This window comes from Notolepis coatsorum (assembly GCF_963971535.1).
Source record: "Notolepis coatsorum genome assembly, chromosome: 17".
NCBI lineage: Eukaryota > Metazoa > Chordata > Actinopteri > Aulopiformes > Paralepididae > Notolepis > Notolepis coatsorum.
Window position 1 is genome coordinate 51,946,542 of NC_140181.1, and position 24,401 is coordinate 51,970,942.

Here is a 24,401-nt window from a genome sequence, read left to right on the forward strand (position 1 = left end):
GGTGCATATATTTATAAATAAAATAAAAACTGGGGTGTCTACATGACTGAGTCAATTGCCTTCACAATGTGTTATAGTAACTAAAACTAAAACAAATAAAAACGAACCTATATATATATAGGTTCGTTTTTATTTGTTTTAGTTTATATAATATACACACAAAACTATAACCCCACTAATACACACACACACGAAGGTTCAATCTCAACTCGTCCAACATGACGTCATTTAGGCCTGAGGTCCCATTGGTTCAGAAACCAGAAGCAGGAAATCACGGGCTGACAGAACTGTTGACAGCTTGCAAGGAAAGATTATCCAAACGATGATTTGGAGAAAATAAAATAGGGTCTCCTGTCCATTTAATTAATGGGGAAGCTCTAATAATCCGACGCCCACTCACTTGTTTTTATTCAATTGTAACTTCGCGGAGAAAAAGGTAACGTGTTGTTGTAATGTTTGGATGTACGCGCTGGCTAGCGGTTAGATGGTGGACTTGTTGTGCTCGCTGACAACATGCCAACTAGACATGGCAACCCAGCTAGCAACATGCTGCAGTGCAGACTAAGGGGCCAGCCTCTTGTAACGTCAACCTGTCCGGGTGTTCGCTGGGGAATTTAGCTGCAACTATGCTATTTCGTTTATTAGATACTTGTTAACGTTACGTCATAGTCTAGTTAGTTAGGATAACTGACCGGTATATCTTAGCTGACGTTAGCTCACAGCGTTAGCACTGCAGCCTCTCATGACAGCCAGCTTTCGCTAAGGCGTTATCGCTGGATATATAGATAACCGTTAACATATAGACCTAACCCGACCTTGGTTGGCAGCGTGCTATATCATTTCTTCACACCTATTCATTTGTTGATTAGTTGTTAGTGTGTTTCTATTGGCATTGGCAACGTTAGCTATTTATTCTTGGGCTACTTTGCTAGTTAACTACTGCCTCTAGTAGCAGTAGTGGTACTGGGCACCTGTCGATTCGTTCTCGGTAACTTAAACGTTTACTTTTCATGTTGACTAACTTGTAATGGTTATGGTCAGCTGAGCTGCAGATGTTCTGGATAAGAGCGTCTGCTAAACGACTAATGTAAATGTAGCACTAACAACATAGCTGGAACTTGACTCCTGAGGTCAGCATAGCCAGTGCAGCTATGCTGTAGCAGCTGTTTACTTCCTGTCTTGTTAAATGACTCATTGGTGTGCATTTTCCTTCTGCAGCCTAACGTTACCTATTGAAGATGGATAGTGGAGAGGAGGTGAGCGTGGAGACTGTCCCCTATTTTTGCTCAGCCTATGACAGTGGGGAGGTCCCCGGCCGTAGCTTGGCACTCCGGACCAGGAAAGCCCGGAGCCTGAGCACCTCCTCTGCGACCAGCTCCTCTGAGTACAGGTTAGTATGGACTGGAACCATTATCCGAAGTGGGGTCCCCAAGAGTCCCGCCCCCCCCCCAACAAACTAGGTTTGATCATAGGTTGCACCCTCTCTACTCAGACCAGGCTGCAGAAACAAATTAGTGGGGGGGGCATAAAATGTTCTGGGGGGGGGGGGGGGGGCACTGGTTTTTCAACACAGGTTCCCTTTTATACGTTTCAGCTGGGACAACGGCAGAGAGGCCATTGAAAAATCTAATTTCTCTCTATCTTAAGAACATTCACTTATACAAAAACAGACTGAACGGATATATATTTTTTTTATCCACTTTTTCTCCCATTTTCTATATTTTCTCCCATCCCAATTTCGTATCATCCAATTCAACCCTCCCCTGTCACGGACGCTGTTTCTTGCCTCCCACAAGCCGGCTGCAATGTGGACTAAGTCATACATAGCACAAGTCCCCTCCGGTACTTGAGGTAACAGCAGTCGCATCTTTTCACCTGCGCAGCTCGATCTCTCAGTGGCGAGGAGTAACGCGTGGGAGGCTCACGCTGCCCCCGACACTTCCTGATTCTACTGCGCAGGCGCACCAACCGACCTGTAGGAGTCGCTGTCCACAACGCCCGATCCCCACCCATCAGTTTCCCACCCCACTAATACGGCCAATGTGTATTAGTACGGACGACCAGCTAAACTGAAAGCAAATGTGGAGCGCTGGGCTCGAACTGACGAGCCCAGCGTCTCCAGCATTTCATGGCGAGCGCCTTGCCCACTACGCCACATAGCCGCCCCACTGAACGGATATATATAACAGACCTGCTGGGGCAGCGGACTGAGAGCAGGGGACACAAACAGGCTGGATAAGATGGTCAGGAAGGCCAGTAGCGTGGTTGGGGTGGAGCTGGACTCTAGCGAGGGTGGCGGAGAGGAGGAACCTTGCTAAGCTCCAGGCCATCAGGGAAAACCCCTCCCACCCACTATACACAGACTTGGCTGACAGGAGGAGCATGTTATAGGCTCACACTACCTAAATGCAGCACTGAACGGCACAGGAAGTCCTTCATTCCGACTGTTAAGTTCACTTCTACTGCGGCCATTACGGTAATCTGGATAAAGGTGAATGGGCACTGTTGTTGCGCGTCACTGGTTTTGGACTGGAGGAAGGCTGTGGCCACTACGCTGTGGAGCGTGAAATAAACATGAATGAAAGATAACGGTTGTCTTATTTGCGAATTAACATGGTAGCAGAGGATGTCGGCCTCTAACGTTAATAACTACAGGCAGCCCCCTGGACTGGACGAAAAGACGTCTTTTGAGAAGTGGAAGAATGAAGTGGAGATGTGGAGTCGGGTGACGGATTTAGCCAAGAAGAAACAAGCGTTGGCTGTTGCTCTATCGTTGACGGGTAGAGCGAGGGATACTGCGTTGGAAATACCTGTCGATGATCTGAATAAGGATGATGGAATGGTAACTTTGATTCAGGAACTTGACAGGGTGTTTTTGAGAGAAGAGAAGGACCGGGCTTACGAAGCCTATTCGGAGTTTGATCAGATTTCGCGAGGAGACGGCGTCTCTATGGTGGACTATATTGTTGATTTTGAACAGAAGTACAACCGGATCAAGAAGTTCGATATGGTTCTACCTGACGCTGTTTTGGCATTCAAACTACTGGATACAGCGGGCCTCGACATCAAAGACAAACAACTGGCGTTGACTGCCTGTGGTAAGCACACCTTTGTTGATATGAAGTCAGGACTGAAACGTATATTTGGAGAAAAAACGGAGAAAAGGGTAGGGGCATTACTGTGAAGCAAGATGCAGCTTTTTACACGGATCAGAGACGAGAGCAGCAGAGGCGGGAGCAGCCGCGATCTCAAAGTGGACAAGTTAGAGGACCATTCGCAGGCACTAATCCGCTTGATAAATTTGGAAGACGAACGAAGTGTGGGATTTGTCAGAGCACATTCCACTGGGTGAAAGATTGCCCAAACAAGAAAGAATATGTAAAAGTGACGGAAGAAAATGAAGAGCCAGATGAGTGTAATATAACACTTATTTCTAAGGAATCGGATGCAGCAATATTCATGGTTGAGGCTCTGGGAACGGCCGTCATTGATACGGCATGTACACGGACTGTATGTGGTGAAAAATGGCTGGATAACTATGTTGGCGGACTAAATGAGAAACAAGTCAAAAGGTTGGTTAGCACAGAGAGTAGCAAACCTTTTAAGTTTGGGGATGGGCGAGTTGTGCATTCTACAAAAAAGGTCAAGATACCAGCCAAGATAGGAGAAACAAAATGTTATATTGAAACAGAGGTAGTCTCATCTGACATTCCTTTACTGCTCAGTAAAACTTCGCTAAAGAGAGCAGGAGCTGTGTTGAACCTGGAAAACGATACAGCTATAATGTTTCAGAAACCAGTAGCTCTAGAGTTGACTTCATCTGGACACTACTGTCTGAACATACTGGATAAGGAGTCCCCGAGTGAAGCATATGAGAATGTGGTCCTGGCCATCACAGATAATATGACCAGTGTGGAAAAACACAAAGCTTTACTTAAACTTCACAAGCAATTTGGACATGCATCAGTTGATAGGCTAAAGAAGCTGCTGACAAATGCTGGAAACACGGATGATGAATGCACTGCTATTCTAGGGGAAATAGTAGGAAAATGTGAGATATGTCTCAAGTACAGCAAGGCTAAGCCCAAGCCTGCTGTTGGTCTGCCCATGGCCTCCAGGTACAACGAGACTGTGGCAGTTGATCTACATGAGCTAGAACCAAATGTGTGGTACCTACACATTATCGATCACTTCACTCGCTTTAGTGCAGGTAGCATCGTGACCTCAAAGAAGCCAAGTGTGATAGTGAACAATTTTGTGCATTCCTGGATCAGTGTCCATGGTCCACCTGAGCGTCTCTTCACTGACAACGGTGGAGAGTTCAATAATGAGGAAATAAGAGACATGGCGGAGAACTTCAACATCGAGATCAAGACGACTGCTGGCTACAGTCCATGGAGCAATGGTTTGCTGGAACGCCACAACCAATCCCTTACAGAGATACTACTGAAGGTAAAACTTGACAGAGGACTTGACTGGAAAACGGCTCTTGATTGGGCACTCATGGCAAAGAACACAATGCAGAACGTGCATGGCTACAGTCCACATCAGCTGGTGTTTGGACAGAACCCGAACCTTCCCTCTGTGTTTGTTGACCAGCCACCTGCTTTGGAGGGAACTACAATGAGCGCATTGGTGGGAAAGCACATAACAGCATTACATGCAGCAAGGAAAGCTTTTACGGAGGCAGAATGCTCAGAGAGAATCAGACGAGCTCTTCGAAAACAGCTTCGTCCAACAGATGAGAAGTATGAAACAGGAGACAAAGTGTTCTACAAAAGGACAGACTGTGTTGAATGGAAAGGCCCTGGGGTTGTGATAGGACAAGATGGGGTGGTGATTTTTGTACGTCATGGTGGGACATATGTCAGGGTTCATCAATCTAGGCTGCGAAAAGTGCACCCTGGGGAAAGTAATACTGTGGGCAATGTCGATGTATCTGTTAGTGATAATAATGTGCCTGTTACTGACAATGATATGAATAGTAACAGTGAGGACATGCCCGTTACTGATGGTGACATGAATAATGACGCAGCAGGTGTAGCAAACCAGGATATAGATAACCCTAATGCGATCAATCAAGACGATTATCACCAGACCGGCATAGAGGTGAAAACCGGTATAAAGGTAAAAGCCGGTCAGACAATCAGCTTTGTGGATAATGTAACAGGTGTTTCTCACACAGCTAAAGTGATGGGACGAGCAGGAAAGGCTACAGGAAAAAACAGCAACTGGTACAACCTACAGTACTTAGAACCTTTTGACATCACCGGTACTATGGGGTCAGTTGATCTTACTAAAGTAGACAATTTTCAGGTTAAGCCACTAGATGGTGTAGAACTAGATGGTGTAGAACTATGCTCTGATATGCAGGAAAATGATGTATTAGTAACAGAGGGTGTACCATTTGATAAGGCTAAACAAGATGAAATCAGTAACTGGAGGAAAAATGAGGTGTTTGAGGAGGTGAAAAATGTGGGTCAAAGACGGGTGTCAACGAGATGGGTGTGTACGCTTAAAGAAACCCCAGATGGTATCATACCTAAAGCACGGCTAGTGGCTAGGGGTTTTGAAGAATTTAACACTCAAGATCTACAGAAGGACTCGCCTACATGCTCATCAGAGTCCCTTAGATTACTCGTATCAGATATACACATCCGCCCTCCTCCTGAGGCTAAAAGTGACGGGACACTGTGGAAGCTGAAGAAGTGTGTCTATGGACTCGCTGATGCTTCTCTCTACTGGTACAACAGAGTAAAAGCAACGATGATCAAAACAGGGGCCACTATGTCACAAGTTGATCCTGCTGTATTCTACTGGCTTGATAAACTGTATTGTGACTGGTGTTCTTGCCTGTCATGTGGATGATTTCATCTGGGGTGGCTCACACACATTTGCCACAACGACCATTCCCCACCTCAAAACAGTTTTCCAGGTGGGACGTGAGGAACAAGACAACTTTCGCTATGTGGGGATGGAACTCTCCACAGTAGGTGGAGAAGTGCTTGTGCAACAGGAGATCTACATAAAGAACCTTCAGCCCATTCTCATAGACCCATCAAGAGCGTTGCACCGTGATGCTCTTCTCACAGAGTGTGAGACTGACAACCTAAGGTCAAAAATAGGACAACTCTTGTGGGTGGCTAGACAGAGTAGGCCAGATATCATGTTCGATACATGTGTCCTTGCAACCAATCTAAAACATGCTACTGTGCAAACTATGCATGAAGCAAATAAGGTAGTACGAAAACTGCAATCAGAACATGTCACCCTGAAGTTTCACAACTTAGGAAAGGAGGACTGTTTGAAGCTTGTTGTTTTCAGCGACGCATCCATGGGAAACCTCCCAGATGGGGGAACACAAGGAGGGCATCTCATCGTTCTGATGGGTGAGAAAGGACGATTCTCTCCAATCTGCTGAAAATCAAAAAGGATCAGAAGAGTGGTTCGGAGCACGCTGGCAGGAGAGACACTAGCCCTGGCTGATGGTATTGATAATGCCATATTTTTGTCCTCTCTCTACTCTGAACTTACTACAGGTATGGTCAAACAGCGCACCCTACCTGTGATGTGTGTTACAGACAACTTCTCCCTTGTGGAGGCTATCAAGTCCACCAAGTCAGTGACTGAGAAACGACTGAGACTGGAAATAAGTGGAATCAAAGAACTTATCCAGGACAAAAGGATCCAACGGATTCTGTGGTCTACTACGAAGGACCAGCTGGCAAACTGTCTGACCAAAAAGGGAGCATCTTCCCTTGTGCTGCTTAAAGCACTGAAGAATGGACAGTGGAAGCTAGATTACTGAATAACTGGTTATGATGACTGAGTTTATTTTTTTTTATTTTCTTGAAATATCCTTGCAGTGTATTTGTTAAAAAAAAAAAGAGTGAGATCTTGTATTATTTGTTTAAAAAAAGAGAGTGAGATCTGATCTTGTATTATTTGTTTAAAAAAAGAGAGTGAGATTGTTAAGTTCACTTCTACTGCGGCCATTACGGTAATCTGGATAAAGGTGAATGGGCACTGTTGTTGCGCGTCACTGGTTTTGGACTGGAGGAAGGCTGTGGCCACTACGCTGTGGAGCGTGAAATAAACATGAATGAAAGATAACGGTTGTCTTATTTGCGAATTAACACCGACAGCCATCAGACTATACAATGCATCACTGTGCCTCACTGCATCACTGAGCACAGAGTGACAGTTACCATCTTCCTGGACTCTTACTTTTTAAACAGCACTGTGCAATATTACACCTACTGTAGACTTCAGTATATTTTTACTGTATTTATTTACTGTATCTTTTATTCTATTTCATTTTATTCTATTCTTAGGCCATTTGTTTTGTTATTCTTATTCGTGACTTGTTCCGTCTAAATGTTTAATGTTGAGTGATTTGCAGTGTCAAATTTCCCTCAGGATAATACATTTCTATTCTATTCTATTCTATATCTTTGAAAAGTCTCCATTTATTCAACACTTCTGAATTCACTGACAAACTGAACTGAACTGACAAAAATAAGGTGCATAAAAAAAGCAAACGAAATTCCTCCACAGGCTACTCACCATCATTAGTAGAGCGGCAAGCAGCGTTTGGGCGCAGAGTGAAATCTTCTTAAAACACTGCCCCTCCACTCATTCCAATTTTTTTTAAGTCCTTCTCAAATGCCAACTGAATTAAATTGGCCTTGCGTCGATGAAGCATACTAAGGCGATGTTCTGTAAAGACGTTCTTGAGGGTAGAAAACGAATTCTCACAGAGTGCCGTGCTAGCTTCAGTAGTGTTGTTGTTGACATCAGTGCGTTGTTCTGTTTCGTGGCAGTGGTCAATTGCAATAGCAGAGAATTTGTGACTTGTTTTATGCACAACAAACTTTCCAACACTGAACTCCTCCAGGATGGCTGGATGTTTATCAGACAGGACCATCATGTCACAGACATGCACTGATAGCCACCTGGAGTAATGAGTGTGGTCCAGAGCAAACATCCAGGGTAGTAGCTGTGTGAGGGTTTCCACATAGAGCTGAAAGTTGCCCTCTCGCAGTGATCTGACGTATATGAGCATGAGGACCTCAAGTGATAAGGTTTTCAACCAGTAGTCAAAATGCACACTTTCCCTGAATCGCTGTAGGCACCATTCTTCAAATGTTGGAGGGGCCGCTTCAGGTATGCAGTGCTGATTGGAGGCCAGGGGCAGTAGCTTGTACAGGCAACTAACGTTTCCTTCCGCATTGCTCTGATTGGCCAGCGATCTACGCTCGTTTCGCCCCTACGCCGGTAGCGCGCATGCGCATTTTGTTTTAGATAATAATAATAATAATACTTAGACAAACGCACGCAATTGGCACAAGTGTAAATTATGCATTCGTCACTCAGTTTTTTTTTTTTTTTTTTTAACTTTGACCAGTCAGCTGGTTCTTTTTAGCGTTTATCGCTTTTTCGTCGCATTCATACTTGGTCAAGTTCGACCGACAGAAGCAGGCTGAAAGGGTTCAGATGGGGGGAAAGACACTCTGGGAAAGGCACGGCTGCCGTCCGGGATTCGAACGCGCTCAGCCCCAGATCCGCGCGAGCGCGGTTGTCCACGGCGCTGAAATAGCACTCGCGGTACGTGGTGAGCTACTGGAGCTCCCCTCGTCACTCAGTTTTAACATCGACGCACTTAACTCAACTCGGTTGCCAGCTTGCTGTGGAGCCTATGGTCACAAGTTCTAATCACTCTTAGTTAATTTTTTATTATTTTTTTTTACGGTTAATTAAGTTATCATCTCTCTATATTAACGTAACTAGCTATTCATATCAATCGAAATAACGTTCATCTCTACACCGGTAGATAATAATAATAATAATACTTAGACAAACGCACGCAATTGGCACAAGTGTAAATTATGCATTCGTCACTCAGTTTTAACATCGACGCACTTAGCTCAACTCGGTTGCCAGCTTGCTGTGGAGCCTATGGTCACAAGTTCTAATCACTCTTAGTTAATTTTTTTTTTTTACGGTTAATTAAGTTATCATCTCTCTATATTAACGTAACTAGCTATTCATATCAATCGAAATAACGTTCATCTCTCTATATTAACGTAACTAGCTATTCATATCAATTGAAATAACGTATTGTATTGTTTTCATCTCTCTATATTAACGTGATTCCATCAACACATAGGTAATATTTAGATCACACAGGCTGGTCATGCATAATCTCGCCCACCAGACTCTTCTACCGAATTGACTAGGTCACGCAAGTCAATCAATAGATTACACTTTCTGTAGGCCTAACACTCACCTACTCATTCTGTTGTGACACAACATGACATGTTAGGGTTGTCACCTTCCGTGATCGCGTTTGAACCAATGTGTAAAAAATCTGTTTTAGATTAGGCTGTAAAAATCACCAACTTATTGCCATCATGGACCAATAACAGAACAGATTGACAGGTGGTGACAAAGCACAAGACTGGGCATTTATTTAAAAAACATACATACTCTAACCACATAACAGATATTTAAAAGGTAATTAACAGGCATGTTCTGCAACATATATCCACTCTTGAACAATGAAAAACTCCTTTTTCTTCTATTTACAAATAAGAGCAGCTCTGAAGGCTCATTTCGATTGATATGAATAGCTAGTTACGTTAAAGGGGAACTCCAACATTTTGGGAAATTAGCTTATTTAACATCTTCCCTGGAGTTAGACAAGAAGATGCATACCTTTTTTGTCTCTGTGCGTGCATTTTAGCTTTGGGAATAGACGCTCCGTTAGCATAGCTTAGCTTCATCACTGGAAGTGAGGCAGGACAGTAGCCTTACAGTGCCTTACAGTGTATTGCAAGGTCTGACATTGACCAAACTTGATATGCATGACCTTGGTGGGCTCTAGGTCAACTCCTGAAAAGGGGGTCAATGTCAGACTTTGCAATCAAAAGTTAGGGGGCTAATAACCCTTGCCATAATTTCAGTGCGCCCCCTAACTTTTGATTGCAAGGTCTGACATTGACCCCCTTTTCAGGAGTTGACCTAGAGCCCACCAAGGTCATGCATATCAAATTTGGTCAATGTCAGACCTTGCAATACACTGTAAGGCACTGTAAGGCTACTGTCCTGCCTCACTTCCAGTGATGAAGCTAAGCTATGCTAACGGAGCGTCTATTCCCAAAGCTAAAATGCACGCACAGAGACAAAAAAGGTATGTATCTTCTTGTCTAACTCCAGGGAAGATGTTAAATAAGCTAATTTCCCAAAATGTTGGAGTTCCCCTTTAACACTTTGACTGCCGGGAAACGCTTTACAGCGTAATTCCCGGCCATGCTCAAGTTGCCGAAGGACGCTGTACAGCGTCTTTAATATCAATATTTCAAAAATCTGCGATCGGATTCATATTTCCCCTCCGCTGGCCTGAGATCCACCAGGAGGACCCACTGAGCTCTCTGGCGGTTCAGGAGCGCCATCTGGTGGCCGATCGGCGCAATCGCCAAACAGGAAGTGCTATGGAGGTTGTGCTGGTCGGCCATATTACTTCCGGGCACTCGGTTTGGCTGCCGGCACTCGCTCGTCACAATATAATAGCGATCCATTGCCAATAACTCGATAAACAACATTATTTGGACGTATATAGTATTATACAAGCTGGAAATGGTTCATCAGAATAAACATCCCATAATCGAAAACGGTCTACACCACGCTGATCGTCCAACGGCGCGAGGAAGATCCGGTGAGATTCAGCGTTATTCTTGAACGTGTTCCATATAAACTGTTATGATGAACATATGACCCACTCTGGATGAATCATCTAACGCTGATTGATTGATTGATTGATTGATTGAAAAGTTTATTAACAGATTGCAGAATGGGTACAGTACAGTACAGCTCAATACATACAATTGTTAAGGGGATGCAGACCAGAGAAAGACTTTCGTCTTGTTTACATCAGGGTCCCCCATTTTCAATTCATCATAACATATATGACATACATGACATACAGATAGACAGTACTGCTACATCTATACATTTATGACATATCAGATTTGCAAATACAGTACTGTTTGTGATACAAAAGTGTCCAGAAAAGGAGTGTATATACATTTGGCGTAGAAACTGTACATTGGAGGAGGTTGGTTGGGTGGGGTTGGGTGGGTTGGGTGAGGGCTGTACATTGGAGGTGGGGGGGGGGGGGGTTGGGTAGGGGACACACACATTTTACACTGTACATTGGAATATTGACAAAGCCTTACTTGGTCATTTACTGTACAACTAGGTTAGGACATTTGTAGGGGCCAGTTTCGAATTGCAGTCTCACGTAGGTGTTTTTTGAGTGTTTTTGAAAGTGGGTAGTGATTCACATTCCTTTACAGCTTTAGGCAGGGCGTTCCACATTGATGTGGCATAATTGCGAAACGTGTTTAGTCCCTTGTTTGAGCCGAATCTGGGTTTTACATGATTTGTGGAGCTCCCTCTGGTGTTGTGATCGTGGTATTCACTGACCTTTGGGAAGTATTTTGACATGTACATGGGTACCTTGGTCGCGTAGTGTATCTTGTAGACCAGGCCCATTGCAAGTTGCTGTACTCTGTCGTCTACTCTAAGCCATCCTAGGTTGTCAAAGTGGGCAGGGGTGAGGTGGGTTCTAGGAGTCAGGTCAAGTAGTAGTCTGACTAGCTTGTTTTGAGATGTTTGTAATTTGTTTTTTAGTGCCTTTGAGGTGCTTTGGTACCATGAGGTGCAAGCATAGTCGTAGTACCCTTGAATGAGTGCTCCTGCTAGAGTCTTCAGGGTATTCTTGTTTACCAGAGAGGAGATCCGGTACAAGAATCCCACGGAATTATAAACGATCCCCCGCCCATCCGGTCATCATCAGATCATACGTAGATCATTCTAGAAGTACGTCCAATTGACATTTTTTATATCGCCCCGATTGCCATCAAACTGTATTTCATCATCAATATAATGCATTTGGGGCTATAGATCACGTTCTGGAGAAAGCTGCAGAAAGAGATGAAAACATACTTATACATTAGACCATACTTTACTATGAATATGTGAATGAAAAAGTTTAACGTTGCTACACAATGAACAATACATATAGGACTTTGAATGGGCCCTAATAATGGCAATGTAGCAATAGAATTTAAAAAGTTATAGCCATGCAAAGAAGGGGTACTTCTCCATAGACAAATAGAGCCGGCAACCTATGGTATATAATGAATTTAACCCATGGCACCCATAGTGTTAATATAGAGAGATGATAACTTAATTAAACGTAAAAAAAAAAAAAGGAATTGAACTAAGTGATTCGAACTTGTGACCATAGGCTCCACAGCAAACTGGCGAACGAGTTGAGCTAAGTGCGTCGATGTTAAAACTGAGTGACGAATGCATAATTTACACTTGTGCCAATTGCGTGCATTTGTCTAAGTATTATTATTCTAAGTATTATTATTATCTACCGGTGTGGTGGCAAAACCTGCATTATTATTAAAACCTGCGTGTGTGAGCGTGTGAGCGTGTGGGCGTGTGGGGGCAAAAACAAAATGCGCATGCGCGCTACCGTCGTAGGGGCAAAACGAGCGTAGATCGCTGGCCAATCAGAGCAACGCGGAAGGAAACGTTAGTTGCCGAAAGGTTACACGCGTACAGGCTAGCAGCAGTAACTTGGTGGGCCTGTTTAGGTCCAGCTCAGCGGGTATCTGTCCAAATTCTTGAAATTCAAGAAGATGCCTGGCCAATGACACGCTTGCTTGAGCGGGCAGGGCATTGCAAAGCTTCCCTTGTTTCCACTTGGCAGAGAGCACAGAGTTCCCAGTTAGTGGGGCAATGCAGCTTCTTAGATGTAGAAGGCTGGGCTGGATCAATCAGGATATGGCGTTTTGACATGATGCAGCCACAGTGTTGCATCAAATTGCTGAAGAGTGTCGTAGGCTGCCTTGCCAGTAGCTAGCTCTTTGGAGGAATTAATGGTGAAGAGGTGGATTGGCTAACATTGCACAATGGCTAGCTAGCTCGCTAGTTGCTAGCTAGATATCTAACTGTATTTAATTTCTGTTTACCTACAGTAAGTCAGGTTATTCTATAACCCTAGTTATATGAGTATAGCGAGCGCTCTGCTCTATTGACTCTACTGTTATCAATGTGGAACGCCCACAGCTGTAAAGGAATGTGAATCACTACCCACCTTCAAAACCGCTCTCAAAGAGCACTTACTACGGGAGGCTGCAATTCGAAACTGGCCCCTGTAAATGTCTAAACCCAACCCCCTCCAATGTACAGTTTCCCCACCCCACCTACCCAACCCCCTCCAATGTACAGTCCCCCCCCACTCCCACACCACCTACTCAACCCCCTCCCCACCTACCCAACCTCCTCCAATGTACAGTTTCTTCCCCCTCAAATGTATATACTCTCAAATGTATATAATGTATATACTCTCTTTTTAACAGTTACAGTACTTTTTAAACAGTACTGTATATTTGTAGATCTGGTATGTCATAAATGTCTGGATGTAACAGTACTGTATCTGTATGTCATGTATGTCATATATATTATGATGAATTGAAAATGGGGGACCCTGATGTAAACAAGACGAAAGTATTTCTCTGGTCTGTATCCCCTTAACAATTGTGTGTATTGAGCCGTACTGTATTGCCGTACTCTTGCTGAGTTTGTTATTTGAACCGAAGAGAATGGACTCTGTTTTGCCCATGTGTAATGATAGTTTGTTATCAGCGAGCCATATGCAGATTTTGCCTAGTTCCGAGCTGAGGGTTTTTTCAACCTGTAACTTGTTCTTGTCAGAGACCAGCAGGGCTGAGTCGTCCGCAAACAGGAACAAGTTGCAGTCACAAGCTGACCTATGTCATTTGCATAAATTAGGAACAGTAGCGGTCCTAGTATGCTTCCTTGTGGAACACCACAGCTCACTGTGAGGGGGGGGGATAGGGTACTGTTTACCTCCACCATCTGTTCTCTCCCCTCCAGGTAGGATTGCATCCAGCTCACTGATAGACTATCAAAACCAATTGCTCTTAGCTTGTCAAACAGAATGGTGTGATTGACAGTGTCGAAGGCCTTTTGTAGGTCCAGCATGACCATGCCGCAGTATTTGCCCGCGTCCACCTCTTGTTTGATGTGGTCGTTTAAATAGAGAAGGCATGTGTCAGTGGAGTGGGATGTTCTGAAGCCAGATTGGAATTCGTAGATTAGATATTTTTTCGCGAGGTACTTTTCGACCTGTTCGTATAAAAAAAATGTCCATGACTTTCGAGATGGAGGTAAGGATAGAAACAGGGTGGTAATTTACTGCCCTTTTTGTGCAGGGTAGGGCTGGGTGATATGGCCTAAATATGATATCACGATATTTTCTGACCTTTCGGCGATACACGATACGCATCACGATGTTTTTCTTTTTTTCCCCAAACAATTCATTATGAGGCTTACCAAGACAGTATTTGAGTTTGCAAGCTAACATTAAAGACAAAATAAAATACCCATGCATTTAGCATTTTTATATTATATATTAGATTTAGATTATTGGATTATTAGATTATATATTGCATATATTTAGCAATGAGATATTATATGTTTTAGATATGAAATATGATGAATTGAAAATGGGGGACCCTGATGTAAACAAGACGAAAGTCTTTCTCTGGTCTGCATCCTCCAGTCCACTGTTGACTGTTGTTGTATTGAGCTGTACTGTATTGTACCCATGCTGCAATCTGTTAATAACGTTCTCATTCATTCAGTCGGCAAACAGAATCATTTTGATTGACAGTCGCGTCTGCCAATTACGTCACATCGCTTGCACCCGCCCTGCTGTTCTTAGCACCAATCGGCAAGCGCGTATTCATTTTTTACTTCCGCCATTGGCGAGCTCAATGACAATAACAATGGCAGCTCGCCGTGGCCGACGTTTAGCTTTTAGCTCCGCAGAAGGACTAAACGACTGGAGGCATAATGATTTTACTGCAACGGATGTTATAATAAAAGCCTTTCCATACATCTGTCTGATTGAAAACTTTATTAACAGACCGCAGAATGGGCACAACTGAGTCAGCACGGGCTGAGATATGAACGACTAACGCTTGCTATATCTAGGTCGACCTCGGTCGTTGCTATGTAAATACGCTGATGTTATTGAAAGTGTAACTATATAACGTTAATGCCACAAAACGATTGCCTTTGTTATCATAAGTAGCAACTTTTGATGCAGTAGTGTGTGTGTGGGGCGGCGCTGTTCAAAAGTGTCAACGTGTGGACCAGATTGACGCGACACAAGCCTCTTGGTCAAAACATCACGATATCCACGATACGTTTAAAAAGTGTATCGTTAATGAACTGTACCCGATATTTATATAATATCGTCATATCGCCCAGCCCTAGTGCAGGGGTGTTACTCTCGCAATTTTGAAGTCCTTGGGGACGTGTCCCTGTTTTATGGAGAGGTGTATTATGTGTGTGATGACTGGGGTGATGGCGGCTGCTGAGTCTCTGAGGAATTTGGAGGGGATGTTGTCATGGCCAGTGGCCTTGTTCGGTTGGAGGGCGCTCAGTTTTTTGAGTACCTCATCTGTTGTTACCATTTCCAGTTTGAAGTCATCTTTGTGGACCCCTAGGTTCTTGTAGTATGCTACTATTGTGTTCTACCCCATAATGCCCTGAGTGGGAGGGTAGTTTGTTTACCAGTGTTGTGGCTATGTTTGTGAAGAAAATGTTTAAGTAATTGGCTACATCCAGCTTGTCTGTGATGAGCGTGTTGTTCGTCTTTATGTTTATGTTTGAGAATCTGGTTTTAAATTTTTTACTGCAGCCTAGTTGATTATTGAGTCATTTCCAAAGTTCACATAGTTTGTTTTTGTTTTCCTCAGTTTTGTCATTGATGAAATTCTTTTTTGCTGTTTTGATCATGGAGTTTACGTCATTTCTTAGTCTGTTTCTTTCTAGTTTGAGTTCAGTCACGTGGGCTTGGAGTTCACTGCTCTTGCTTTTGGTAAGCTTTGACTGACTTATACGAAACTCAGAGCATTTTTTGTCTCTGGTTTTCATAGCGGTCAGTATTTCAGTGTGCATCCACGGCTCAGCGCGATTTTTTACCCTGGTGGTTCTTAGGGGGGCCATGTTGTTTAGTATTGTTGAGAATTTGGTTTTGAAACCAAGCCATGTTTCTTCAACCAGTGTACCATTGAGTTCATCCGACCAGTCCAGGCTCTCCAGTTCAAGGTTAAAGGCCTCTCTAGAGTAGGTTTTGAGGTTTTGTTTTAGCTTTTTGCGGGTACAGAATATCATATAATCACTTAATCCGCATGCTATAACCCCTTTATTGGAGATCTTGGACTTGTCCGAGGTCAGGATGAGGTCAATGGTAGTCTGAGTTGACTCACATACACGTGTGGGTTGGGTGATTAGCTGGCTGAGGCCGTGCAGATCACAAAACCTATTGAAGGATTTGAAGACGGGTGCATCTTTTTGTTGCATATCCGTGTTCCAATGGCTACATGCGTGGCGCTAATGTTATGCACAACTGTAGGAAAAACCTGGCAGCGATAAGGGAATCGATAGTCACGGAGGCATGCGATTCCAGGAATCGGATAATTAGGAACCGGCTCCCAACGGGAACCGGTTTTCGATTCCCATCCCTAGATGTCCACTTAGTATTATCATCACTTATTTTCATCAACCTTGCTTTGAACAAGACTGATCTCATTGTACTTTTCCCATGCTCCTTGTGCAACAAAACTGTTTGTTCATCTGTGAGAAACATATTTATGGGATGTGGACAGGATGAGACCAGTAAAAACGTCAAGTGTTGTGGAATTTGGACGTATTTGGTCAAGCTGACTTGGAACTCTGCACTTTACTTTACACTTTATAAACTTTATATATATATATTTATTAAAATTATTAATCCTTCACTGCACTGTCTTTGTCCTGTGTCTGTTGTTGCTGTTTGTTATGTGAAAAAAATATCTATGTAAAAATGCATACTGTAATTGCCGAAACAATTACCAATGTGTTTACACATATGGCTCATTAACAGGTTCAGCGCCAGAGGTCGGTATGGGCGTATAGCCGTTGTGTGCCAGCGCTTTGTTCAATGGGGATAAATGCCGGTGTTTGCAGTGCTAAAACTATATTAAATATTATAGCTATGGATCTAATAACATAGTCGATTGTCTGAGTTTCTTCCGGTCAACATGCAAAAAACAGATAATTTTTTCATCCATACATTTCCGTTTTATAACGTGGTGAATATGAGTATAGTTTTAGAGTGATTCTGTGTAGTCCCGGGAAACGACACCAAACAGCGTTTTACTGCATTTCATTATAAATCGTGCCATTTCTCGCCTGGATCAATAATCAATCTGAAATCAATGCTAGATTATCGGTATTATGTTTCATCATGCATGCAAGAAAGGGTGGGGGGGGGGGGGGGTCGTTTTTCTATGCTTCGATCGCCACCAACGGAATACGCTACACAGTACATTACAGACACACGCTCCGATCACGGGGAAAAAATATCGGATCAACGCATGATTGATAACATATAGTCCTTACCTTGTCTATGATGTACTGCAAAAAGAATAATCCAATTATCTGATCGCCATTCCAAATACTGATCGCGATCGTGTGTCCAACGTAATCCAGCATTGAACATGAACGGGGAGTGGGGACCCTCGTCGATGCCATCCCTATAAGCGCTTGTCTTGCTGGAGTATTTAGACCCTGCCCGCACGCCGCAGCTCGGCCCAGAAAACAAACCACATAGTTTCAAATGGAGTGCAATATCGGCCGCAAGGCGTTAGGCGGCGGTATTGGCCGTTTGCGATCTCAGACCCATTCCCAATGATAACATCAGGCTGGATGGATGAATTATGAATGGATATAGCGAATAGGGTTTGGCGCTCAAGCGATGGCGAGTTAACCCGACTTATCTCGGGTCTCGCGTCCAATGTGTTAAAGGAATCTGAATCTGAAGCTGAGCAGGACAAGAAAGATATTTTCCATCTTGTGTGATTCCTCCCCAGTGTGGCCTTAAACATTTCTTAAATATGATTTTGATAGGTCTATGTTGCAATATCTTCTCTGTATCATATTTACAGTAAATGTGTGTGGGGGGAGATGTCTGGGCTGCATAGTAAGCAGTACGGTAATAGCCATCAGTTCCCCCCCAACAATTCATATGAATTTACTTCTCTCATAGTAATTTTCCTTTTTTTGCCAGTATGGCTGTGAAATAGGTATTCAATTCTACTCAAAGTGGTCTTAAAAAGGTCTTAAAGTGTCTTAAATGTAACTGGTTGAAACCTGCAGGAACCCTGAATTAACGTGTTTAGCTTGAGACATGCAGTATATATATCTTCACGTGAACTGGTTTTGAGGAAACGCCATAATTTGACATGTCATCTTGACGTGATTTATTTACGTGTTCTCTCTGGGCCTACATGCCTCGTAATGATTGACATCATTTTAGAACCTGTTTATGTTCTCATTCATGTTCACGTAATCTAAAAGAGTGTCAGTGGATGCCAACATTTTTCCTGAAAGAATTCACCATTTACCATTTTCGGACATCAGAGATGTCTTTTTGTCAGGAAACGACCCATATAGAACGAAAAGGGTTTGTAGACCTTGAATGTTGCGTGTGTGTGTATGCAACAAATAGTTCTTCAATTAGAAGAGAACAAGGAATTGGTGCCTGACTTATTGGTCAGGAGGAAATGTCTTCACTTCTAGCCTTAGACCACACTTCTTTCTCCATAATGTCAAAATGTGCTTTCGCTACTCGCTTCATCTCCAACTCTCAGTACAAATTAGTGGTTACATTTAGTCACAATTGTTCCAGACTTGTCTCAACTTTGTAATGCAAAACATTGATGATCAAACAAATAACATACGCCATTGGGATGATGCTTTAAATCACACAAATAACATACGCCATTGGGATGATGCTTTTGATCACACAAATAACACCATTGGGATGATGCTTTTAATCAATCAAATAACATACACCATTGGGACGATGCTTTTATCCTAAGATTTCAGATTATTTTATTTGGCACATCCTCCATACTGTATAGCATACAGGAGGGAACTTCTTATTTTCCTCCTGGCTCCTCTGCCTTGTTGCAGCAACATTTATAAAATAGGACTGCAAGAAAAGAAAACTATAGAAATAGCATAAAGAAAAGTAGCAAATGAGACAATGATATACTAGCTCTAAGACTGAAGCGCCTTACAGTAAGTGTATCTGTAAAGTGTCAAATATACGTTTTTAAAAAGCCAAAGCCAAACAAATATTAGGCTCCTTAAACGCAGCCTTACTTCTCGGGTATCTGGTAGGATTTAACAAGACGTCAAAGCAGTTGAGGATGTCAATGTTTTCAGCGAATCTGTCCTTCAGTGTGTCAATTACGTGTTAAATGTACTGCTGTCTGACCGCTTCGAATGCGTGAAGGAACTTCGGATCTGTCGGTGTCAAAGTAACATTCTTGAAGACGGTGTCATCATGTCTCCGCTACATTTACATTTTACAGTCATTTAGCTGACGCTTTTATCCAAAGCGAGTTACAAGTTCTGTACGACAAGTCGGCAGGAAGGGTACAACTCTTACAGCTGAGTAACGATGATCATCAAACAGTGCTGAAACTTGGGTGTTGCTGGGGAGAGTTGACCAGTATGGCAAGACAGACGGGTACAATATCCATTAAATCCCATAAAATAAATCAGTTCATTTGTGAAGTTCCCTATTCTGAGAGAATATTGCCATTTCTTTAGAGCCTGTTTAAAATGTCTCTCTGCTTCAATGAGTTCGTGAGATACTGGAGGTTTATTCCATCCAATTGCAGCCATGTATAAAAAGGTGTTCCTGTCCATTGAGCTCTTGAATCTAAAAAGGATACAATCTGTTGAGCTGCCTCTTGTTGCATAGCTGTGATTGTCTCTGGAGTGATTCAAGTAGTTGGGACAGATATTTGGGGACCTCATTGTGATTAAAGTAGTTGGACAGATATTTGGGGACCTCATTGTGATTAAAGTAGTTGGACAGATATTTGGGGACCTCATTGTGATTAAAGTAGTTTGACAGATATTTGGGGACCTCATTGTGATTAAAGTAGTTGGGACAGATATTTGGGGACCTCATTGTGATTAAAGTAGTTGGGACAGATATTTGGGGACCTCATTGTGATTAAAGTAGTTGGGACAGATATTTGGGGGTTGTCAGCGTTGCACAGGGGACATTTTTCACTCCACAGCACAGCCGACCTTCTAACCAGTAGACCGAGTAGAGTCATTATTATACTGTAACGCTGAGTAGACTTAGTCAGCCTCACTTACATCGCCACCCTAGCATGATCCCTCAGTCGTAAATCTTGTCCGCTGTCATCTTGTCACATACAAACACACTCTCCCTCACACACACACACATATACACACAGACATGAGGGATTGCAATTTCTCCCGTGTGTGTGTGTGTGTGTGCGCGCATGTATTAACCTTTTTCTTTTTACAGCTGATAAGCTCCACTAGCAGCACTGTGGTGCAGCCTCTCTATGACTCTATGACCCTGAAGCACTTCAAAAGTCAGCCTGGTAAAGGCCATAGTTCACCACTCCCTCCATGGTCTTTTACAGTGGATGACCACTGTAAGGATATTGACTCCACCATTAGAAAAATATGAACATAACAAATTGTCATGGTACGAGTTTCATTCATAATGGTCTGTCCTCATCCAATATCTGTCGCATATTATTTATAATAATATGGCTGCAGTGTGCAATTAATATATATCACTATGATGCACATTCTATTATTATAATTGTTTTTAAATGCATACCTTTGCATGGATCCATGCTGGAATATCTTAAATGTCCCATGCATTATAAATGTTTTTTTCCAGTGTTTTAGCATTGTTTTATAGCAATGGGGGTTAGTATCAATGGGTCTGTCTCTAATTACCATATTGGCGGATTGCTCTAATTCAGTTGAGACAATCTCCTCCCCCAGTGAATTAGGTCATTTTGATTTGACTCGCAATGCGACGTAGCAAGTAGCTGATCTGCAGTAACGCCCCCCTCTATGGTTGTAGTGCATAGTGTAACCCGACACTTCCTCAAGCGGGTTTTGACAGAGAGAGGCAGAGAACGAGCGAGAGAGATAGAGGGGGACAGGAGCTTCTGTCTGGGAAACAAACACACGCATTTACACACAACCTGGACCGGCGCGCAGGGAAGCACACGCGCATTTACACACACACAACCTGGACCGGCGAGCACACACGCATTTACACATACACAACCTGGACCAGCGCGCACACACGTATTTACACACATACAACCTGGACCGGCGCGCGCACACACGCATTTACACACACACACAACCTGGACTGGCGCACACTCCCATGTTGTGTGTAAATGCTCCGTGTCTCTCTATATATATCTCACTCTCGCTCTCTCTCTGCGCCAGTCGCAGACTGTGGGTGACTGTCACTCAAATCGCTTATGGGCGGAGCCCAGCCCAAACAGCTTGAAATCTTGAAGTCGAAAGATTTTGCTTTTGAGTACTTGATTAAAAATATGAATGAAATTAATTTTTTTTTTATATTTACAGATGTGTTCCATAGACTCACAGGAATTGTGTAAAGTTGCCCAAATAGTGCAAGGAATAGCAATGCATGGGACCTTTAAAACACAGTATACCTCCCAGCCCTACTAACCATAATAGGGATGCACCAATCAGACTTTTTCAGTCCCGATACCTGGCTTTGGCTATCGGCCGATACTGAGTACCGATCCGATACCCATACCATTATCTAAAAATAATAATAATCTAACCCTAACTAACCTTACTGTCATGCACTTGTCCTAATATACTAACCTACACTGACTGTAGCACTCAACACTTTGATGAACATTGTTATTCAGCTGATAGAGTTGTGCCCTTCCTGATGACTTGTCATACAGAACTTGTAAGTTGCTTTGGCTAAAAGCGTCAGCTAAATGTGAATACCCATTGTTCAATTAATAAACTGTATGCCTCACTGTGTGGAAGAGACTGGGATCATTCTTTTGTGCAAGGCAACATCAGGCTTGACTTAAAACATTACTTTCCTAACTTAGTGAAACTAAATGTAACAAATTAACACCGATATCAATATCGGATCGGTGCATCCCTAAACATAAAGTATCCATACAAGAACAGTTTAAACTTCAACCTTAACCAGAACAAATCAAACCAAAAATTAAAGACGCCCCCCAACCACCACTGTCTGAGACAGAAATGCACTCGGGGAAACAGAAACCTCTTGTTAGTCTGCCTCTTGCTTTCGGAGTAAACAGATGGCCAACTCACACAACCAGACTACTGCTAATGGGATCTGCTAACCCAAGTCACATGACGTAACCCCACGGCCCCTGGGGAGTGGAGGAGAGGTAGCCATCTTTGTCTGGTGCCATCAGAGCTTGTTTAGACTCATTCCAAGGCAATTGGCATAAAAAATGGGGGACCCTGATGTAAACCAGACGAAAGTCTTTCTCTGCTCTGCATCCCCTTAACAATTGTATGTATTGAGCTGTACTGTACTGTACCCATTCTGCAAACTGTTAATAAAGTTTTCAATCAATCAATCAATCAACCTTTCACCTTCTAATACACTTAGCAATGTTTTAATGTAGTTTTGTAGAGATAATTAGCACAAAGGATTTTCTACTCGAAGCAGGCTCATCTTTGGCCCATTATTTACCCGATGGAGAAATCCATTGTGTTTTAACGTTGTTGAGAATTTGTTTGGCTTCTATTACCTCAGCTGCTGATATGGTGTTTGTACGGCAGGAAGAAATATGCCCATTTATCAGTTTGAGATAGGATTGAACTCTGAACATTAAGAAAGATTCTACAGAAAGTAAACCAAACCCAATGTGAAGATAGGACTAATAAATCTTTCGCAATGTAAAATAAATGACCAAACATTGCGACAGGTTCTGTGTTGGTATAAAGTGGGCCAGACATGCACATGTTTTGGTGGTGTGAAATTCCATACAGGTTGGTCGGCTGGAAGGCTTGATGTTTGCCCTGGACCGCCATTCCACTACTATTACTATGTTCTACTCTATCATTATTACTATTTCTATTATTGTCTTTTCTACCTCTCCCATGCTGCTATGACACCTGCATTTCCCCAAGGGGATTAACACTTTAATCGCCATGGGTTAAATTCATAATTTACCATCCCTCGCCAGCTCTATTTGTCTATGGAGAAGTTCCCCTTCTTTGCAGGGCTATAACTTTTTAAATTCTATTGCTAAACTGCCATTATTATGGCCCATTCAATGTCCTATATGTATTGTTCAGGGTGTAGCAACGTTAATCTTTTTCATTCACATATTCATATTAAAATATGGTCTAAAGTATAAGTGTTTTTATCGTTTTCTGCAGCTTTCTTCAGAACGTGATTTATAGCCCCAAATGCATTATATTGATGATCAAATACAGTTTGGTAGGAATCTGTGCGAGATAAAAAATTTCAACTGCACGTACTTCTACAAGTTTCTACGCATCATCTGATGTTGACCGGATGGGCGGGGGATCGTTTATAATTCCGTGGGCAGCGTTAGATGATTCATCCAGAGTGGGTCATATGTTCATCAGATCAGTTGGTATAGAAAACGTTAGAAAATAACGCTGAATCTTACCGTGGCTTCCTCGCGCCGCTGGCAGATGAGTGTGGAACACATTTTTTTCTATTATGGGATGTAGAAATGCCCGATCCATTTCCAGGTTGTATAATAGTATATACGTCCAAATAACGTTGTTTATTGAGTTAGGGCGAGCGATCTATTATCCAGTGTTTCAAGATGGAGTCGCGGGAGCTATAGCGAGTGGTCGGACCACATATGGAGTGAGCACTACCGGTTCAAAGGTTAATATCCGGTTGGCGATCTGCCGATCGGCCACCAGATGGCGCTCTTGAACCGCTAGAGAGTTGAGAGGAGATCAGCAGTGTGTCTCAGGGCTCCGGAAAGGAAATATGATTTCGATGACAGATTTTTGAAATATTGACATCAAAGACGAGTTACGGCGTCTTCGGCAGAATGAGCATGGCTCGGAATGACGTGAAAACTCGTCCAGGCGATCAGTGTTAATAAAGGAACACTTGAATTGACTGCATTTTATTTGGTAAGAATGGAAGTTGTCTATGCAGTGTTTCCCCACCACACGTATACTTCACTCGTGTGGCCCACTCAGACTGGGCTTGTCATCTGCCCAAAAATACTGACCCCAACTCTGTCATCTGACCTGCTCGACTCTCATCTCTCATCACTTAAAGGGACACGCCAACATTTGGGGAAATGAGCTTACCGTCTTCTCCAGAGAGACAAGAAGATGGATACCAGTTTCCTCTT

General features: G+C 43.0%; 1 protein-coding gene across 1 annotated transcript in view; it reads left to right on the forward strand.

Annotated features, from left to right (window-relative positions):
• Positions 1-280: 280 nt before the first annotated feature.
• Positions 281-24,401, forward strand: part of nadka (NAD kinase a) — a 62,808-nt gene continuing 38,687 nt past the window's right edge. The window contains exons 1-2 of the mRNA XM_084333936.1: positions 281-436; positions 1,219-1,390. Of these exons, the coding sequence (XP_084190062.1) occupies positions 1,239-1,390 (152 nt within the window). The 5' untranslated portion in view covers positions 281-436; positions 1,219-1,238. The remainder of the gene's footprint in view (positions 437-1,218; positions 1,391-24,401) is intronic.